Below are 19,696 nucleotides of genomic sequence, written 5' to 3' on the forward strand. Positions count from 1 at the left end.
ATCATCAGTGATGCTGCAGAGGGTAGGATCCGACAGGATAAGAACGCGAAGTAGCCTGTTTAGAGTGCTGCCGATGCTGCTGTTTGGAGGGAGGCATGTCGGTCTCACGGTGGAAGGGTCAGCAGGGTTCACATTGGAGGGAGAGATGAAAGATGCTGCACAGGGAAATGGGTGGGAGGGTCAGCGGGGTTTGGTGGTGGGGCAGAAGGGGAAGCACTGCTGCCAGCGAATTCAGGGATGGAGTCAGGGAGTGTCAGGGACAGTGTGGAGGGGCTTTGGGGGTGATTTAACTAAGGCTTATGTTTGGGGTAGGGCTTATATTAAGATCTACCCCGAAAATCATGCTAGGTAGGGTTAGGTCTTATTTTCGGGGAAACACAATAGTACCTTGCCAAAACCCAAGGAGTAGCAACATTCCATGCTACCGATCCAGGCAAGCAGTGACTTCTACCATGTCTTTCTCAATCACAGACTATGGACTTTTCCTTCAGAAAACTGTCCAAACCGTTCTTAAAACTAGCTACAATATCTGTTCTTACCACAACCTCTGGCAATGTGTTCCAGAGCTTAATTATTCTCTGAGTGAAAAAATATTTCTTCCTATTGGTTTTAAAAGTATTTCCCTGTAACTGATTGAATACCAAAAGGACAATATATATCTCACTAAAGGGACTGACCTACGGATTAAAGCAGATAGCTGCTGCTGAGGAAGACCCAAAATGGCCCAGAAACCTACAGTAGACTCCAGCCAGCACTCTATTTCACCCAGAGCTTAGATGATCTAGCTAGCCAGGACTGAGCAGCCCAATGATACATCTCAAAATTAGGCACTCCCAAACCCCCTTGTTTTTTCAATTGTCACATTAATGGACGTTTCACCCGGGGCGGTTTCTTACGCCAAATGTAATGAAAGAGTTTCCTATTCAAATCTGCCCGGTATATCATTCGGTAAAGATACAAACAAATACAAAAGCTTGTGTAAAAGTATCATTTTTACAGCAGCTGCGTGTCCCAACCAAGAATGAGAGAGAGATCCTCAATCCTCCAAGAGGCAAATAAATCTCTCGGAGACTTCCAGAAAAAATCACTAGCATACAATTGATCAATACTCCTAAGAAGATTAATCCCCAGATATCGAAGTGTCCCAGAGAGCTGCACCCCATCCAAGAATTTCCAAATATTCTCCTCCAAGGGCGAATCCGAGGGCTTACATAAATCCTGAAAAAAAACACCCCAAAAGCATCATGGATAGAGGCATCATTCGCCAACAGCTCACCCATATCATGCACAATTAGAGGTATACAATTTTTATCCGCGACTGCTTTTTCTCCTGATGAGCCAATTGTCCAAGTACGGCTGCACTTGCTAATTCACTCTGCGAAGATGAGCAGCCACTACCACCAGAACTATGGTGAAAGCCCGGGTTGCTGTTGCCAGCGTTAAAAATTGATAGTGATTCTCCAACACATGGAACCTCAGGAACTTTCTGTGTTTTGGGAAGATTGGAATGTGAAGGTAAGCTTCTGTCAAATCCAGGGTGGCCAGGAATTCTCCAAACACCCTCCACCTTCCGGTGCTTTTACTGGGGTATGAATATCATCACTAGTTCACATTGAACCCAACACAGGCTATTTTAGAATAATGCTGATTAGATTCTACCTAGACCGTAATATCAATACTAAGCTATCACCCGATTGGTGCTCAGCCGTTTCGCTACTGTTTGCTTCGTCAGGTGTTGAAAAATCTTTACAATCTATTGTCTTTTCTCTTTTTATCAGCTTCAATCGCCTGAATCTAACATTTGACTTCCGTACTTTTCAAGGCTTCCATCATTGTTGGTGAGTGGGAAGAATCCTCTCCCTGATCTATTGCTGATATTTTCTCCTGGTCCTCCAAATGAGAGGCTGCCTGTCCCTCTAGGGCAGGGATGTCAAAGTCCCTCCTAGAGGGCCGCAATCCAGTCGGGTTTTCAGAATTTCCCCAGTGAATATGCATGAGATCTATTTGCATGCACTGCTTTCATTGTATGCTAATAGATCTCATGCATATTCATTGGGGAAATCCTGAAAACCCGACTGGATTGCTGCCCTCGAGGAGGGACTTTGACACCCCTGCTCTAGGGAAACCTCACTTTGGGACAATAAGGGAATTAAATCTGACCCCTCTTCCTCCAAGTCCCTGTCTGATGGACCATCGAACTCCAGAATAGCCTCTGCTCTCAGGGAAGGAGTACTCTGAACATTGAGGTGACTTTGCACTGGTCTGCTCACCAGTGGGCCTAACAGACGGAGTTCTGCCTTGTGCATAAGTATGCCAGAGGAGATGAATGAACTCTGGAGTAAAGGCTTAAGTAAGCAACTCTCCTACCCTCTTAGGACAGAGTAATCATCTTTTTTTGGGCTATGAAGCATCAACACCCATAGAGGGCGCAGGACCGCTGTCCCATGGTTCCAGAAGGTGTTTCCTTCCCCCAATGAGATCCTATGCCTTTCTTCAAATCTAGAAGACTGTAGAGGGGCTAAGCACCATGTTCCCACCCCTCAATCACGTACTACGTAGCAGGTGGTGAAAGGGCCCTCTTCAGCCTCCCAACCAGCACAAAAATAAAGACTTGAAATAGGATTATTAAGGTCTGAGGACTCCATCCCTGTAAGTTGGGTTTTTAATTATTTATTTATTTTGAAACTAGTCTTTAAGTCCATTACATTAACAGGTGATAGAATAGATGTGTGTGTCTTTCTTTCTCTCTATCTCCTTAGCCGCTTTCTGTCTCTCTTTCTTGCCTTCTTTCTGTCTCTCTCTTTCCTCGGCTGTCCACCACCACCTCTTGCCTCCTGCCCCTGTCCAGCAGCAGCCCTTCTCCCTTCCTGTTACCTCCTCCCTGTCCAGCACACCTCTTCCCTGCTCCCCCTGTCCAGCAGTAGGCTTTCTCCCTTCCTGTTGCCTCCCCCTGTCCAGCAGCACTTCTTCCCTGCTCCCCCTGTCCAGCAATAGACCTTCTCCCTTCCTGTTACCTCCCCCTGTCCAGCAGCAGCTATTCTCTGCTCCCACTGTCGATCAGTAGGCCTTCTCCCTTCCTGTTACCTACCCCCCTGTCCAGCAGCACTTCTTCCCTGCTCCCCCTGTCCAGCAGTAGGCCTTCTCCCTTCCTGTTACCTCCCCCTGTCCAGCAGCAGCTATTCCCTGCTCTGCCTGTCGATCAGTAGGCCTTCTCTCTTCCTGTTACCTCCCCCCGGTCCAGCAGCACCTCTTCCCTGTTCCCCCTGTCCAGCAGCACTCCTTATCTGCTCCTCCCTGTCCCTCTTCCCTGCTCCCCCTGTCCAGCAGCACTCCTTACCTGCTCCCCCTGTCCAGCATCCGGCTTCCTGGTATCTTCTGGACTACCGGCACGAACTGCTGCCGCCATTGCTGCTCTTCTTCAAAGCAGCCTGCTGAGGATCACGGCCGGCTGTAGCGAACCTCACAGGCTGATCTCCACCTCGGTAGCACATTCCGTCTGATTCGATCCTATACGTCAGAGGGAACATGCTACCAAGGTGGAAAGTGGCCTGCGAGGTTCACTACAGCCGGCCGTGATCCTCATCAGGCTGCTTTGAAGAGGAGTAGCAGCGGCGGAGCGATTGGTGAATGAGGGCGGGAGGGGGGAGTCACCGGGGTGTTCCCTACCTCCGTGTTCGAAAATGGAATTCAGCACGGAGGGACACATCATGCTGTCAGGGAACACGCCGTCCTATGTGCGCATGCGCGCTTAGGATTTTATTATAGAGGATAGGCAAGAAAACAGAGTACAGAGCAACAACTGGCTACAAACCCATAATACAGATGGGAAGAGCCAAAGCTAATCAGGAATTCTGAAAGATAGTAACAACATATATACTCCCAAAAAAAGGAAAAAAAGGCCAGACAAACCAAACCACCCTCTCCCGTTCATGGCTCAAAATAAAAATAAAAAACCTCTCATATGTGCATACAAACAGATTAAGCTGCATTGCCACGCCAAATTAAATAAGAGTCCCAAATTTTATGAAACAAAACAAAACACCCATCTTAAAAGCAGTAAGCTGAGACATCAAGCACATTTACTTCAGTTTCACCAATACTTCCTCAATAGAGGGAACAGAGGCTTTTTTCTCAATGACGAGTAACCACCACCTTAGCCGCTACAAAAAATGAAATAGCAAATCTGTGAACCTTCTGGGGAACACCCGGAGGTCAAGCATGAAGAAGACAATATTCTGCCCGCTGTGGATAAGTAACATGAAGCCAGCCGAAGGGAGACTGTAGGAGCTGTGCCTAGTCCTGAGCACATGGTAGAACAGTCCTGAGCACATGGCAGAACAGTGAGCGGAGCAGAGAGTGTGCTAGCAGGAAGGAGCGGAGAGAGGAGCAGAGAAGCGGTGCTAGCAGGGGAAGAGGCGAAAGCTAACTCCGCCCACCCCCGACATCACCAGCCAAACTCCCCCCATAAAAGGGGACGAGCCAACGGCGCGCAGCTGTCGAGAGCGCCTTTGCGACGAGCCTTAAGAAGAGCCTAATCTTTACCCTATTCTTTAAACTTTATTCTACACTTTCACCCTAACCCACAGGCAGACACCCTCTCAAATACCCTAATCTTTCAAACTCTCACTCTGACTCGCAGACAAATATTTCTTTTAACTCTCTAACTTACTCACTATCAGGCAGACCTCAGCTACAACTTGGTTATGGCAGGGAGAACAAGAAGCGCCATGTCTGCAATCAAGACCAACTGTCCGGTAACTGGCGGGACCCAGGGGGCGACCACGGTATGCGTGCAGAAGAAGGAGGACCCAGGACTGTGGACAGAGGTCTCCGTGCAGATTGAGATCATCCCCCTCCCCCCCTGTTCTCCACAGTCTCTACACAGACAGAGGAGGTCGACCAGCTAGACGGAGACATCATGCAGGAACTTAGGAGTCTCAGGGAGGAGGTGAAACGCCTGAGAAGCATCCGAGAGGATGAGGCCTACATTGATGGAGTCGCCCAGGAGCTGTCCCAAATCACCGAGCTGGCCCAAGACATGTCCTCCCTCGAGACACCCAAATCACCAGCTTTGAAACCAACAATTGGGGTACAGGAGAGGGCTGGAGACGCCGACTCCTGGCAGCTGGTGACCTCCTCCACGGGCAAACACCGGAGATCCAACCCCCCTCTTTCAATCTCTTCACCCTCTTCTTCTTTTTCTCACCAACAGGGCAGCTTTACATCCACCTCACAACTCACCCTGAGGAACAGATTCCAGATCCTACAGGTAGAAGATGTCGACAAGGAGCAGGAGGATGCCGACAAGGAGCAGGAGGTAATCCAGCGCACGGCTCCAACTCCGGGGACAATTGATTGGCTCCCCCCAAAGAAGCGCAGAGTAATAGTCATTGGGGACTCTATGCTGAGGGGCACCGAGGGACCAATCTGCAGACCAGATATGCAGTCAAGGGAGGTTTGCTGTCTGCCTGGAGCCAGGGTCCGAGATGTCACCGCCTGTCTTGATAGGCTTCTCAAGCCCCAAGATCACTTCCCCATGGCCCTCATCCACATTGGCACAAACGACACTGCTAAGAACACCCCGGAGAACATAACTAGAGACTTTGGAGCCCTGGATGAGAGGCTGAAGCAGACAGGAGCACAGGTGGTCTTCTCCTCGATCCTCCCAGTTAGAGGCAAAGGAAGTGCCAGGGATGAGCGTATACTGAGGACTAACGAGTGGCTTCAAGGATGGTGCCGGGAAATGAACTTCGGATTCCTGAACCATGGAGAGGTGTTGCAAGGACTTCAGGGACCAGACGGACTCCATCTGACCAGCAGGGGTAAGTACGTCTTTGGACACCGACTAGCCCGCCTGCTTCGTAGGGCTTCAAACTAGGTAAGTCGGGGGAGGGTACCCACTCAGATACAAGTGCAGTAAGGAACGATCCTGATGAGGTGAGTCGAAACTCCGATTCTAAGTCCAAAGTAAGTGCTCCCATTGCAAACAATTCTCTAGGAGTCACACTACCCCAGGTGGAAAACTCCCCACAGGGACTTAGCAATCACGGGGTATGGAGGGCTATGTATGTTAATGCACAGTTTAGGCAATAAGATTCTAGAATTAGAGACCGAAATAATGAATGCCGATCTTGATGTGGTTGAAATCTAAACAAGACCTGACTGTAATATAAACCAGTGCAGAGAGAGTGAAAATCACTTATAAGGTATGCTTAGAAAAGTGAAACTCTGAAGAGGGGGTGAAAACCCTCTCTTAGGGTTAGAGTTTACCGTCCAGTCATTGCATATGTTGTTCAAATAATCACTCTCTGAGAACTAGTCAAAATCGTAAAAATTGTTATCTGGATGCTTTTTAAACTTGATCCATGTAAATTCTGAGTCTCTTAAATACAATGAATCTCACTGGAATATTGAGGCACTTATCTTGTAGAGATAAACTTTTTAGGGGTCTCAACGTGGCCCCGTTTCGTGGTCTGCTTCAGGAGACCCAAAAACAATCTTTAAGACACGCTGTAAGCTGTAATACATTTCCATGAGATGATCTAAAATACAAAAAAACTATCAACACATGGCACAGACAGTACCGTAGACTAGCTGTGCTATGAGAAAGTCACATCTTACTGGCTATTAGGGCAAAAGGAGGCACAGAAAAAAGCTATAACATACCGTTTGTAAGATGTATTTGAATGTTCCAAACAACGGAGGACGCTGCCAGTCCCGCCAAATTTAACCTGATACAGGAGGGGGAGGGAGAACTCCGTGCGACGACGTGATGACGTCATCACACGAAGAAAAATTCTAATGTAAATGAGCCACTGTCTGTTATGGATAAAGTACATTGAAATTGAAAAAATTAAATGAATGAATGAAGACTAAAAGTTAAAGGAAGGCAACCCATTCTATTTCATTATTCAACCCGTGCGGGTATAGTGTATTCAGCTCATATATCCACTTTTGCTCTTTCCTCCAGAGGAGCTTAGCCACATCACCGCCCCTCGTAGTGGATATAGTATCTATTACTGAGAATCTCAAATCAGACGGTTCATGCTGAAATTGAAGCCAATGTTGAACTAAAGGGGCTTCTTGTATACTGGATCTAATCCTACCGACGTGTTCACCTATCCTGATCTTAACACTACGAATAGTGCACCCTACATAGAATAAGCCACAGGGGCATTGTATTACAGTGGTGCCTCGCATAACGGACGCCTCGCACAGTGAACGCTGCGCATAACGAACTTTTTGTCTTGCTCCCTATAACGAACTTCGTTTCACACAACGAAGTCGCCCGAGGGGCCCGGGGGGGGGGGGCGGAACTACTCTCGCCGCTTCCTAATGTGAGCCGGGAACAGCAGCACCCTCCACCTTACCTTAGATGCCGAGTTTTCCGGCTTTCTTTTTCGGCCAGCCACACACTTTCAAAGAGCAGCACATGCGCGCATGCTCTGTTGTTCAATCTTCTCCTCTGACGCAACCGGAAACCGGAAGTTGCAGGAGGAGAACATTGATCAACTCCAGCAGCTGCGCGTGCACAGCTTTTTGAAAGCGTGCGGCTGGGTGAAAAAGAAAGCTGGCAAACTCTGCATATAAGGTGAGGTGGAGGGAGGGAAATGTAGGGCTGCAGAACGAATTATTTTGTTTTACATGTATTCTTATGGGAAAACAGGGCTGCAGAACGAATTATTTTGTTTTACATGTATTCTTATGGGAAAACAGGGCTGCAGAACGAATTATTTTGTTTTACATGTATTCTTATGGGAAAACGCGTTTCACACAACGAACGTTTCACATAACAAACTTGCTCCTGGAACGGATTAAGTTCGTTGTGTGAGGCACCACTGTATATATACTACTTGTTTAGGGTTACAGTCCGAGATCGGGAGAGAATGTCTCCTCTTTATGTTAATATGCATCTGTTGCAGAGTCACACTGTACTGGCACATTTTACAGCGCCCACACGGGCTATGCCCCCCCCCCCCCCCGTGGTGCCTAGGGCATCATTAGTTTTATTAATGAATTGTGAGTGAACCAGTTTTTGCTTTAAATTCTGATTCTTGGAAAATGCAAAGCGGGGGAGATCTTGAAACTCTTGATGGTATTGCATGATGTGCCAGTGTCGTTTAATGATGTGCTTAATTTGAAACGCAAGATGTGAATAAGGTAAAACGCATACCAAGGATTGTTCTTCAGACTTCGGACGAGACTCAAGTAGTAATGAGCGATTGGCATATAACTCCCTCTTATAAGCTTTATGAATGACTGTAACAGGATATCCTTTCTCCCGAAATCTCTCTTTCATGACTTCTGCTTTGGAAATGTATTCATTCACAGAGGTATCCAAAAAATCAAGAAAAGGATGCCCAAAATAAATCACAAAAAATTGCACCCTCCTAAATACAGGACAGAAAAGTCACCTTTCTTTACAAAAAGGGAGAAAAGACCTCAGTGTCTAATAGGGGCTCTTTAAGCTTCCCATATAGACAGGCTAGTTTTAAACAGAATTTAATCCTAGCAGACACATCCTTGGTCAGAAAAACTCCCAATTAGTAAGTGAACCTCTATTCTAATTTTCTAATAGTTTTATATATTTTCTTATAGTTTTATATATTTTTTTAAAACTTTTCTTCAAACAACAATTATCAAAAATAGAAGTCACTTATCTGAGCACTTCGATATTCAGGTGTAGTCCTGGAGTAAAGCAAGCAGGAAAAACTGCTCTATGGAAAAAAGCTATCAGTCAAAACATTCTTCCAAAATATCCAACAGGGGCCCCTGTTTCGCAACAAAATGCTTCGTCAGGGATTTGCTGTAAAACATGAAAGACACATTGTAGAAAGTTTTCAAAGAACTTGAGAAAACAAGCAGAAAAAGGATAGCTATACCCACAGCGAGCACACACCCGCTTCCACTCCTGTCATGAAAATGGCCCCTCAGCGTTCTCCTTAAATAGGCACCTCCCAGTGACACCACGTCAAAGTGTGATGACATCATCTTTATGCAAATAATGCAAAAAACGTGGTGACATCATATTACTGCAATTCTTATTGTTCTCATTGCAGACTATCAAAACCAGGCTTTCCAATCCACCCCACTATTCAAACCCATAGGGGTAAAAGTTTGCAAAGAAAATATCCAGCGTTGTTCCCTTTTCAATAAAACTTGTTTAAAATCACCACCCCGTGCAGACGGTGACACTCTCTCCAAAACCCAGCAGCGCAAATCTTCAAAAACATGTTTACAGTCCATACAGTGCTGTACCATGGGAGCCTCAAGCCTTTCTCGTGCAAGGCACGAGCGATGTTCAATAAGGCGTGTTTTCAAAGCCCTTGAAGTCTGACCCACATACAATTGCTGACACGGGCACTTGATAATATATATAACTCCACTGGTGGCACAATCAGAGAAATGATGTAGATAATACACTTTACGATCTGCTGGATTCACAAAGGATGTGCACACCTCCATAATATCACAGACAGAGCAATGTCCACATTTATCATGTCCAATGTCCATACTCCCATTCATGCATTCATTTACAGGTACAATTGCCACACTACTCGTGGGACAAAGCTCCTCTTGGATGGATTTGTTTCGTGAGTAAGAAAACATCATAGTACAGTCACGAAAACAGGGGTGCACTGACAAGCACTCCCAATATTTCTTCAAACTGCGACCATATGCACTCCCCTGCTGGGAATAGGGTAGTACACAGGTAATCTTAGAGTCCAGATCTTTAGATTTAGAGTATTCTAACAGACGTTCTCTTGGATTATATAGTGCCCTAGTATAGGCATTCTTCACACATTTCTCAGAGTACCCTCTGGCATATAGTTTTTGTTTTAACACCACTGACTGGCACTTGAATTCATCCTTAGTCGAACAGATTCGTCTATACCTCAAAAATTGAGAATGGGGTAAACTTTCTTTTAAATGTGTGGGATGGGAACTCGAATAGTGTAGAAAAGTATTTCTGTCTGTAGCTTTACAATAGACAGTAGTAAAAAAGTTAGAATCTCTAATTTCTACTAGGACATCCAGGAATGCAATTTGCTTCAAATCAAAAGAGCATGTAAATTTGATAGTCTGTGTATACCGGTTCAACTCATCCACAGCATCCATAAGATCTTCAACTGTTCCCTCCCACAGCATAAAGATATCGTCAATATACCGGCACCATAACTTGGTATGGAGGAACCAGTTAGATGAATACACAAATTCAGTTTCAAAGTGGGACATGATATCTGTCTGTGATATTATGGAGGTGTGCACATCCTTTGTGAATCCAGCAGATCGTAAAGTGTATTATCTACATCATTTCTCTGATTGTGCCACCAGTGGAGTTATATATATTATCAAGTGCCCGTGTCAGCAATTGTATGTGGGTCAGACTTCAAGGGCTTTGAAAACACGCCTTATTGAACATCGCTCGTGCCTTGCACGAGAAAGGCTTGAGGCTCCCATGGTACAGCACTGTATGGACTGTAAACATGTTTTTGAAGATTTGCGCTGCTGGGTTTTGGAGAGAGTGTCACCGTCTGCACGGGGTGGTGATTTTAAACAAGTTTTATTGAAAAGGGAACAACGCTGGATATTTTCTTTGCAATCTTTTACCCCTATGGGTTTGAATAGTGGGGTGGATTGGAAAGCCTGGTTTTGATAGTCTGCAATGAGAACAATAAGAATTGCAGTAATATGATGTCACCACGTTTTTTGCATTATTTGCATAAAGATGATGTCATCACACTTTGACGTGGTGTCACTGGGAGGTGCCTATTTAAGGAGAACGCTGAGGGGCCATTTTCATGACAGGAGTGGAAGCGGGTGTGTGATCGCTGTGGGTATAGCTATCCTTTTTCTGCTTGTTTTCTCAAGTTCTTTGAAAACTTTCTACAATGTGTCTTTCATGTTTTACAGCAAATCCCTGACGAAGCATTTTGTTGCGAAACAGGGGCCCCTGTTGGATATTTTGGAAGAATGTTTTGACTGATAGCTTTTTTCCATAGAGCAGTTTTCCTGCTTGCTTTACTCCAGGACTACACCTGAATATCGAAGTGCTCAGATAAGTGACTTCTATTTTTGATAATTGTTGTTTGAAGAAAAGTTTTAAAAAAATATATAAAACTATAAGAAAATATATAAAACTATTAGAAAATTAGAATAGAGGTTCACTTACTAATTGGGAGTTTTTCTGACCAAGGATGTGTCTGCTAGGATTAAATTCTGTTTAAAACTAGCCTGTCTATATGGGAAGCTTAAAGAGCCCCTATTAGACACTGAGGTCTTTTCTCCCTTTTTGTAAAGAAAGGTGACTTTTCTGTCCTGTATTTAGGAGGGTGCAATTTTTTGTGATTCATTCACAGAGGTACAGAGTAGAGAGTTGCGCGGGGACAGAAATCCCACCCGTCCCCACCCGTCCCCGTGAGGAATCCCACCCGTCCCCGTGAGGAATCCCTCCGTCCCCACCCGTCCCCGTCCGTCCCCGTGAGGAATCCCCTCCGTCCCCGCCTGTCCCTATAAACTTCAGAAATAGTTATTTCATTTAATTATGCTACTGAATTAAAGGCTCTGGTAGAAACCCATTTACAAATAAGCAAAAATAATTTATTAATTTGGAAATATTAATTGGGAAGAATACATACTTTGTAAACGGGTTTCTACCAGAGCCTCTTTTGTTTATAAATTTTTATCAGCACAACTAATATACTACTTTATCCTGAAGCAAAAAAAAAAAAAAAAAAGATATAGAATTATTTTCCTACCTTTGTTGCCTGGTTTCTGCTTTCCTCATGTTCTCATTCAGTTCCTTCCATCCACTGTCTCTCTTCCTTCTGCGTCTTCCATTTGCTCTATTACTGTGCCTCTCCCTTTCTCCCCCCTTCCAAATTGGTCTGGCACCTATCTTCTTCCCTCCGCTCCCTCCATAGTCTGGCATCTCTGTCTTCTTCCCTGCCAGCGTCTTCTCCCCACTCTCTCTTTCCCATTTCCTTTCAGCGTCCTTCTCCCCCCCCCATCTTCCCCATGTCCTTTCAGTGTCCTTCTCCCCCTGTCTTCCCCATGTCCTTTCAGCGTCCTTCTCCCCCTTCTGTCTTCAACAAATGCTTTCAGTGTCTTCCCCCCCCCCCCGTCTTCCCCATGGCCTTTTAGCGTCCTTCTCTCCCTTCTGTTTTCCACAAGTGCTTTCAGTGTCCTTCCCCCCCCCCCCCGGTCTTACCCTTGGCCTTTCAGCGTCCTTCTCCACCCTTTTGTCTTCCCCAGTGCTATCAGCGTCCTTCTCCCCCCTCCTTCTCTCCCACCCCGAGTGCAGCACAGCCGGCCAGGACCCCTTACTTTTGTGGCGCTTTCCCGACCGACCGACCGACCGACAACAGCCCCGGTCTGACAAACCTCCCTGCCCTTAACCGCGAATATAAATTTCCTTCTTACAACTACCGACTCCACATCTCTGATTTCAAAATCACTGAGCTCTGGAACAACCTTACCTCCCCTCTTCGGAGCTTGAGCTCTCTCCAAGTTTTCCGCAAACCTCTGAAAACCTGGCTTTTCTCAAAAAATGTAAGTCTCCCTCCAACTTAGGTATCAAGGAAACTCTTATATCTTGGCATCCCAAGTCCTCTAAATTTTCTTCACACTTCTACCTCTAACCCTCTGTTGTAGTTCCTTCCTATTACTGTAAACCGCGTCGAGCTCTACAAATGTGGAGATGATGCGGTATACGGACTGGAAAACTGCCAACGTGGTTCCTCTGCACAAAAAGGGTTGCAGAGCGGAGGCCGCAAATTACAGACCAGTAAGTCTCACATCAATAGTGTGTAAACTCATGGAAACTCTACTTAAAGAGAAATTAGACACGATATTGGATGAGGGGAATCTGAGGGATCCCTGTCAACATGGATTCACTAGGGGCAGGTCATGCCAGTCCAATCTCATCAGCTTCTTTGATTGGGTGACAGGAAAGCTGGACTCGGGAGAGTCTCTGGACATAGTATACTTGGATTTCAGTAAAGCTTTTGACAGTGTCCCACACCGTAGACTATTAAACAAGATGAAATCGATGGGGTTAGGTGAGAAACTAACGGCGTGGGTCAACGATTGGCTGAGTGGAAGACTTCAGAAAGTGGTGGTCAATGGCACCCTCTCTGAGACATCGGAGGTGACTAGCGGTGTGCCTCAGGGCTCAGTCCTGGGACCATCCCTTTTTAACATATTCATAAGGGACTTGACCCAAGGGCTTCAGGGTAAAGTAGCGCTGTTCGCCGACGACGCCAAACTGTGTAATATAGTGGGTGGAAGCAATCCCACGGATGGTATGACGCAGGATCTGATCAAGTTGGAAAAATGGTCCACGACATGGCAGCTGGGCTTCAACGCTAAGAAGTGTAAGGTCATGCATCTCGGCAGTAGAAATCCATGCAGAACATACACCTTGAATGGAGAAACACTAGCTAGGACTTCAGAGGAACGGGACTTGGGAGTGATCATCAGTGCAGACATGAAGGCTGCCAAACAAGTGGAGAAGGCCTCATCCAAGGCGAGGCAAATGATGGGATGTATCAATAGAAGCTTCGTCAGCCGCAAACCTGAAGTCATAATGCCACTGTATAGAACCATGGTGAGACCTCATCTAGAGTACTGTGTGCAATTCTGGAGGCCACATTACCGTAAAGATGTGCTTCGAGCTGAGTCGGTCCAGCGAATGGCCACTAGGAAGGTCTCTGGACTCAAGGGTCTCTCATACGAGGAAAGACTGGGCAAATTGCAGCTGTACTCTCTAGAGGAGCGCAGGGAAAGGGGTGACATGATTGAGACTTTTAAGTACGTCACAGGTCGTGTCGAGGTAGAAAACGATATATTCCTTCCCAAGGGACCCTCGGTCACAAGGGGGCACCCGCTCAAACTCAGGGGAGGGAAATTTAGAGGTGACATCAGGAAGTATTTCTTCACAGAAAGAGTGGTAGATCACTGGAACCAACTTCCGACGCAGGTAATCAAGGCCACAAGCGTGCTCGACTTTAAGAATAAATGGGACATCCACGTGGGATCCCTACGTGGGTCGAGCAGCACTCAGACTTAATGGGGTGGGTCAGTAGAGTGGGCAGACTTGATGGGCTGTAGCCCTTTTCTGCCGTCACCTTTCTATGTTTCTATGTTTCTATATACAAACCTAAGGATTAGATTAGATTAGATATAGATAAAACCAGGGCTGTGGAGTCTGAGACAATTTTGGGTACCTGGAGTCGGAGTCATAGGTATCAGAAACTGAGGAGTCGGAGTCGAAGGATTTATCTAACAACTCCAAGGTGCTGGTGCATAGAACTGAAAGGTATTGCGATTAAATAAATGGATTATATTATGTTATTTAAGCACTAAATGAAAACTTAAATATACAAAGCACTAGGCCTAATGTGGGCAAGTGTGTGCTTATGTGCATTAAGTGCTTGAAGAACTCAGTGGTAGTCTATAAAGTACACGCCCAGTAGCACATAAGTGCAAAGGAGGTGTTCCCTGGGGAGGGACATGGACTGGGTGCACTTACAATCTTAACTTACAGAATAGCTAAATGATGTGTTAAAGTGACACATTGAGGTGATTGCATTTATGACCGCCAGCTGGACAACATGCAGAGACCCTGCTGCTTCCCAGGCTTCTGCACACAGACCCAGTACAAAGCATAAGAACATAAAAAGTTGCCTCCACTGGGTCAGACCAGAGGTCCATCCCGCCCAGTAGTCCGCTCCCGCGGTGGCCCATCAGGTCCGTGACCTGTGAAGTGGTTTCTGACCACTTCTATAACCTACCTCAAGTTCTATATGTACCCCTCTATCCCCTTATCCTCCAGGAACCTATTCAACCTTCCTTGAACCCCTGTACAGAGTTCTGGCTTATCACCTCCTCCGGAAGCTTGTTCCATGTGTCCACCACCCTCTGGGTAAAAAAGAACTTTCTAGCAATTGTTCTAAACCTGTCCCCTTTCAATTTCTCTGAGTGACCCCTAGTGCTTGTGGCTCCCCACTGGGCAGGATGGACCTATGGTCTGACCCGGCGGAGGCACTGCTTATGTTCTTATGTTATCATGTCCCCTCTAAGTCTCCTCTTCTCCAGGGAGAACAGCTCCAGCATTTTTAACCTGTCAGCGTATGAGAAATTTTCCATACCTTTTATCAGTTTAGTCGCCCTCCTCTGCACTCCCTCGAGTACCGCCATGTCCTTCTTGAGGTACGGTGACCAGTACTGGACATAGTACTCCAGGTGCGGGCGCACCACTGCGCGATACAACGGCATGATGACTTCCTTCGTCCTGGTTGTGATACCCTTTTTGATGATGCCCAGCATTCTGTTTGCTTTCTTTGAGGCTGTCGCACACTGCGCCGATGGTTTCAGTGATGTGTCGACCATCACCCCCAGGTCCCTTTCAAGGTTACTCACCCCTAGCAGTGTTCCCCTCATTTTGTAGCTGAACATCGGGTTCTTTTTCCCTACATGCATGACTTTGCATTTCTCTACGTTAAAACTCATTTGCCACTTTTTTGCCCAGTCTTCCAGTCTCGTTAGGTCCCTTTGCAGGGCTTCACAGTCTTCCGTGTTTCTGACCCTGCTGCAGAGTTTGGTGTCATCAGCAAATTTGATAACCTCATATTTTGTCTCCGTCTCCAGATCGTTAATAAATATATTGAACAGTAGAAGTCCCAGCACCGACCCCTGTGGAACTCCGCTCGTGACTCATTGCCAGTCTGAGTATTGGCCCTTTACTCCAACCCTCTGTTTCCTGCCTGCCAACCAGTGTTTGATCCATCGGTAGATATCGCCTTGCACCCCGTGGTTCCACATCTTTTTTAGTAGCCGTTCGTGAGGTACCTTGTCGAAGGCTTTTTGGAACTCAAGGTAAATGATGTCTATGGATTCCCCCTTATCCATCTGGCTGTTTATTCCCTCAAAGAAGTACAGCAAGTTCGTGAGACACGACCTTCCCTTGCAGAAGCTCACAACAGTCACAGCCCAGGATCTGGCACCACAAAACCCACCTTCCACCAAAAACCCACCATACTTCAATGATGCACAAACTGACAAAGCTATTTTACCTTTATGTTAGGCTATGTCCATATGGAAAATGATGTAACTTAAACCACCATAGGCTATGTCTTTTCAGAAAATGCTGCAATTTTAAAACACCCTATGTCCACTAAGTCTATATTTCCAAATCTGTATGTTATGACTATACTGTAAAAGCTAAAATTTATACCTCTCTGTCCACCAAGTTTGTCCTGTTTATTATACTGTGAATGTACTCTGTTCTGGGCTCCTTTGGGAGGCTAAATAAATGACTAACACACACAGTTTCCTCCACCTCTCCAGAGCTAAGACTGTGTGGCCCACTGATTAAGCCTTCGTTACAGACCAAATGACTGATCCTCAAGTACAAAGGGGTAGAACCAACCCCCCCCCCAGCAGTCACCCTACAGAAGGTGTTTTACCAGTCCCTCTTATTACTGCACTCACCCGAGCAGATACTTTTCTCAGTTTCTCTTTCCTCCGATACTGGTTCATCCCTGATGTACGGCTCTTCTCCTCGTTCAATGTAGGATATGATCTTAGGGGTGAAGGTGGGAGAACCTGCTGTTAGGGGTAATAAAAGCGTGTTAATTTTTTCTTAAAAAGTAACATAAACCCTCTTTATTTACCTTTAAAGTCTAATCCCCACTCTAAAGATTGCAATATTATCACCTTCTCTTCAATATATGTAAACTTCTTTAAACCTTATACAATATGCAGGTCTCCTTGTTCATACCTAAAACAGCTGGAATAAGGTGAAATAAACACAGACAGCATGTTCAGACTGATGTGAGCTCAGAGAAGGGGCAGGAAGCTAAAATCATTTCCCCACATCTCTCTCCAGAGAAAACTTTCCAGCAAAGAATCTGCATTTCAGAGATTATCTTTAACTAGTACAGTACGAAGTTCTTTTCCATTTTAACGTAGTTAACATAGTAAATGACGGCAGGTAAAGACATGCATGGCCCATCCAGTCTGTCCAACACTCATAACTTCATGATTAAATTAAAATGACTTTTTTTTATTGTTCTCGAGTATGTTACAGGCCTCTTGTGGCACCCACTATTGTCGTCAATGGACGCTGCCTCTTTGGGTAGGTTTGTCCCTGTGTGTTGCTTGCTGTAGTTTACTTGTGGTAGAATCGTTCTTACTGTTGCCAGATTTATCCATTGACTGCTGGTTACTAGGAACATTTCCTTCAGGCTTCATACAGCTGTCTTTTTTCATTTGGAGTAGGTTGGCTGGGTCCCCCTGACCTCCGCAGGCCTGAAGCTTGTACTCTTTTAATCCGCCCTCCCCCCCACTACTGCTAATAAATATGTTAAGTTTTTCCCTTACCCAGAGAGATCAGGATCTGATAATTCTCCCTCATCACCTCCCTGTAGAGCTTCTTCTGCTCTTCATCTAAATACTCCCACTCCTCCTGGGAGAAAGAGACAGCGATCTCCTCAAATGTCACCTGCATCTGAAAGAGAAACCAGAAACACATTCAGCGTTTTCTGCAACTCTTCCAGGAAGGGCTGATGCTCAAAGGGGAAGAGGAAAATTTACTGTATATACATAACACACAGTTCCAGACTAGTTCTGTTTTAGAAGAGCTGCCAGTGCTGGGGTTCAGTGAGGCAGAGGGTGATGTTTTGGGAGACCTCTCAGGGCAGAGGGAAGGGTTTCTGGGTTTGTCCCAGCCCAAATCTCTCTCCTTTCAACAAGACCCACCTGGGCAGAAGCTCCTGCAGCCATTTCCCAGGATCAGAAATGAAGGTGGCCCAGGGTTTGTCTCTTACACTTTTGCGAGAAAGAACAAAAGGGCAGAAGCTGAGACTTGAAGCCGGAATTACAGGAAGTAGAAAAGACTCGTTTCCTGTTGGGCACAGGCTGATGACATCACAAAAGAGATGCCGAGCTTCACTCTGAGCTCGGTTTACAGAGGGAGGCAGCCTTTTCTTGTTGGTCCCGCCCCTTTCAGTGCTGATTGGTCAGTGCCGAGGTGGAAGAGGAGTTAAGACGTTCCGCCCACTAGCGGGGGAGAAGGAGGGGTTTTAGCTTCTTCTTGGCACTTATTGGTCAGAATGTTCCTGGGGCGGGTAAAAGGAGAGGTTTTAGCTTCTTCTGGCCCTCATTGGTCAGAATGTTCCTGTGGGAAAGAGCCAAGGAAGCTCTGCTCTGCCTGGCGGCGCTTCACTCTGAACACTCGGTCTACAGAGGGAGGCAGCCTTTTCTTGTTGGTTCCGCCCCTTTGAGTGCTGATTGGTCAGATAGTTGCTGGGGTGGAAGAGGAGTTATGAAGTGCCGCCTACTAGCACAGAGGGTGGGCGGAAATAAAAGGAGGGGTTTTAGCTTCTTCTGGCCCTCATTGGTCAGAATTAGAGAATGACACGGTGGCGGTTTACCCGCGGTCACCGCATTTAAGCCGCGGGTCACCGCCGAAAACGGGGAAGAAAACTAGCAGTCGCTGCGGTGACGGGGACAATGCCATTCACCGACCGCGGAAACGGTGAAAAGGTTTGTCCCCGCGGGCCAATGTACCCCCTTCTAGGAACCGCTATTTACCTGTGTTTCACCGTGCTCCTCATTTGTCAGATCAACCCTTCCTGCCAATCGCAGCAGAAGGGTACCCAACCCCTCCTGCCGGTCCTCCCAATGGCCTCCCCTAAGATCGCCGGCAGGAGGGTACCCAACCCCTCCTGCTGGACCCCCCCCCAACGAACCCTCCCACCCCGGAACCCCCTTAGTCTTACTTTCCAAGTTGGACCGGACAGCTCCTCGCTCGTCTGGCCAGCAGGCCTGCCTCCGTCCAAATGAGGCGGGCCCGCCCCTCCCCTCCCCTGCCTAACCCACAGGATCCTAGGGCCTGATTGGCCCAAGCACCTAAGGCCCCTCCTATAGCGGGAGTGGCTTTAGGTGCCTAGACCAATCAGGCCCTAGGATCCTGTGGGTTGGGCAGGGTAGGGGCGGGCCCGCCTCATTTGGACGGAGGCAAGCCTGCTGGCCATACGTGTGAGGAGCCGTCCGGTCCAACTTGGAAAGTAAGACTAAGGGGGTTCCGGGGTGGGAGGGTTCGTTGGGGGTGGGGTCCAGCAGGAGGGGTTGGGTACCCTCCTGCCGGCGATCTTAGGGGAGGCCATTGGGAGGACCGGCAGGAGGGGTTGGGTACCCTTCTGCTGCGATTGATGGGAGGGCCGTTGGGGGGGTCTACAGGAGGGGTTGGGTGCCCTCCTGCCGTGATCGCTGGGGGGAGGGGAGACTTGCAGCTGTAGCCGCGGTCACTATGCTAATCACGGCAGGGAGATCTTTGCCGCGATTAGGTACAGCGGCCGCGTCTACTTACCATATAGGCTAACATTGTAAGCATTTAAAGTACATGTCGTGTTTGTTTTTGCATTGCTAGCCCCAGGGGTGGTGGAAGATTAGTGATTGAAAAACTGTATGAAAAATAACTATTTTAAATTTAGTGATCAAAATGTGTCAGTTTTGAGAATTTATATTAATTAATTTTTTCTCAGCGTGTTTTGTTTTTGTATAGTTATTAACTAATATTTAACTAAGTTTTAAAGTTTTAAAGTTTTAAAGAATGTTTCCTTTATACGTAAATAAAGAAAAGTGAATGGGATTGCAGTGGCGGTGACGGGGCGGTGAATGGGGTGGCAGT

The 19,696-nt window shown here is 46.6% G+C and overlaps 1 protein-coding gene across 1 annotated transcript in view; it reads right to left on the reverse strand.

Moving 5' to 3' along the window:
* Window positions 1-17,942, reverse strand: part of LOC117355020 (zinc finger protein 354A-like) — a 52,401-nt gene extending 34,459 nt beyond the window's left edge. Inside the window, exons 1-3 of the mRNA XM_033932967.1 lie at window positions 17,764-17,942; window positions 17,386-17,512; window positions 16,495-16,611 (exon numbers count right to left, since the gene is read on the reverse strand). Of these exons, the coding sequence (XP_033788858.1) occupies window positions 16,495-16,611; window positions 17,386-17,512; window positions 17,764-17,787 (268 nt within the window). The 5' untranslated portion in view covers window positions 17,788-17,942. The remainder of the gene's footprint in view (window positions 1-16,494; window positions 16,612-17,385; window positions 17,513-17,763) is intronic.
* Window positions 17,943-19,696: the final 1,754 nt, after the last annotated feature.

The sequence above is a fragment of the Geotrypetes seraphini genome, chromosome 2, assembly GCF_902459505.1.
Source record: "Geotrypetes seraphini chromosome 2, aGeoSer1.1, whole genome shotgun sequence".
Classification (NCBI taxonomy): domain Eukaryota; kingdom Metazoa; phylum Chordata; class Amphibia; order Gymnophiona; family Dermophiidae; genus Geotrypetes; species Geotrypetes seraphini.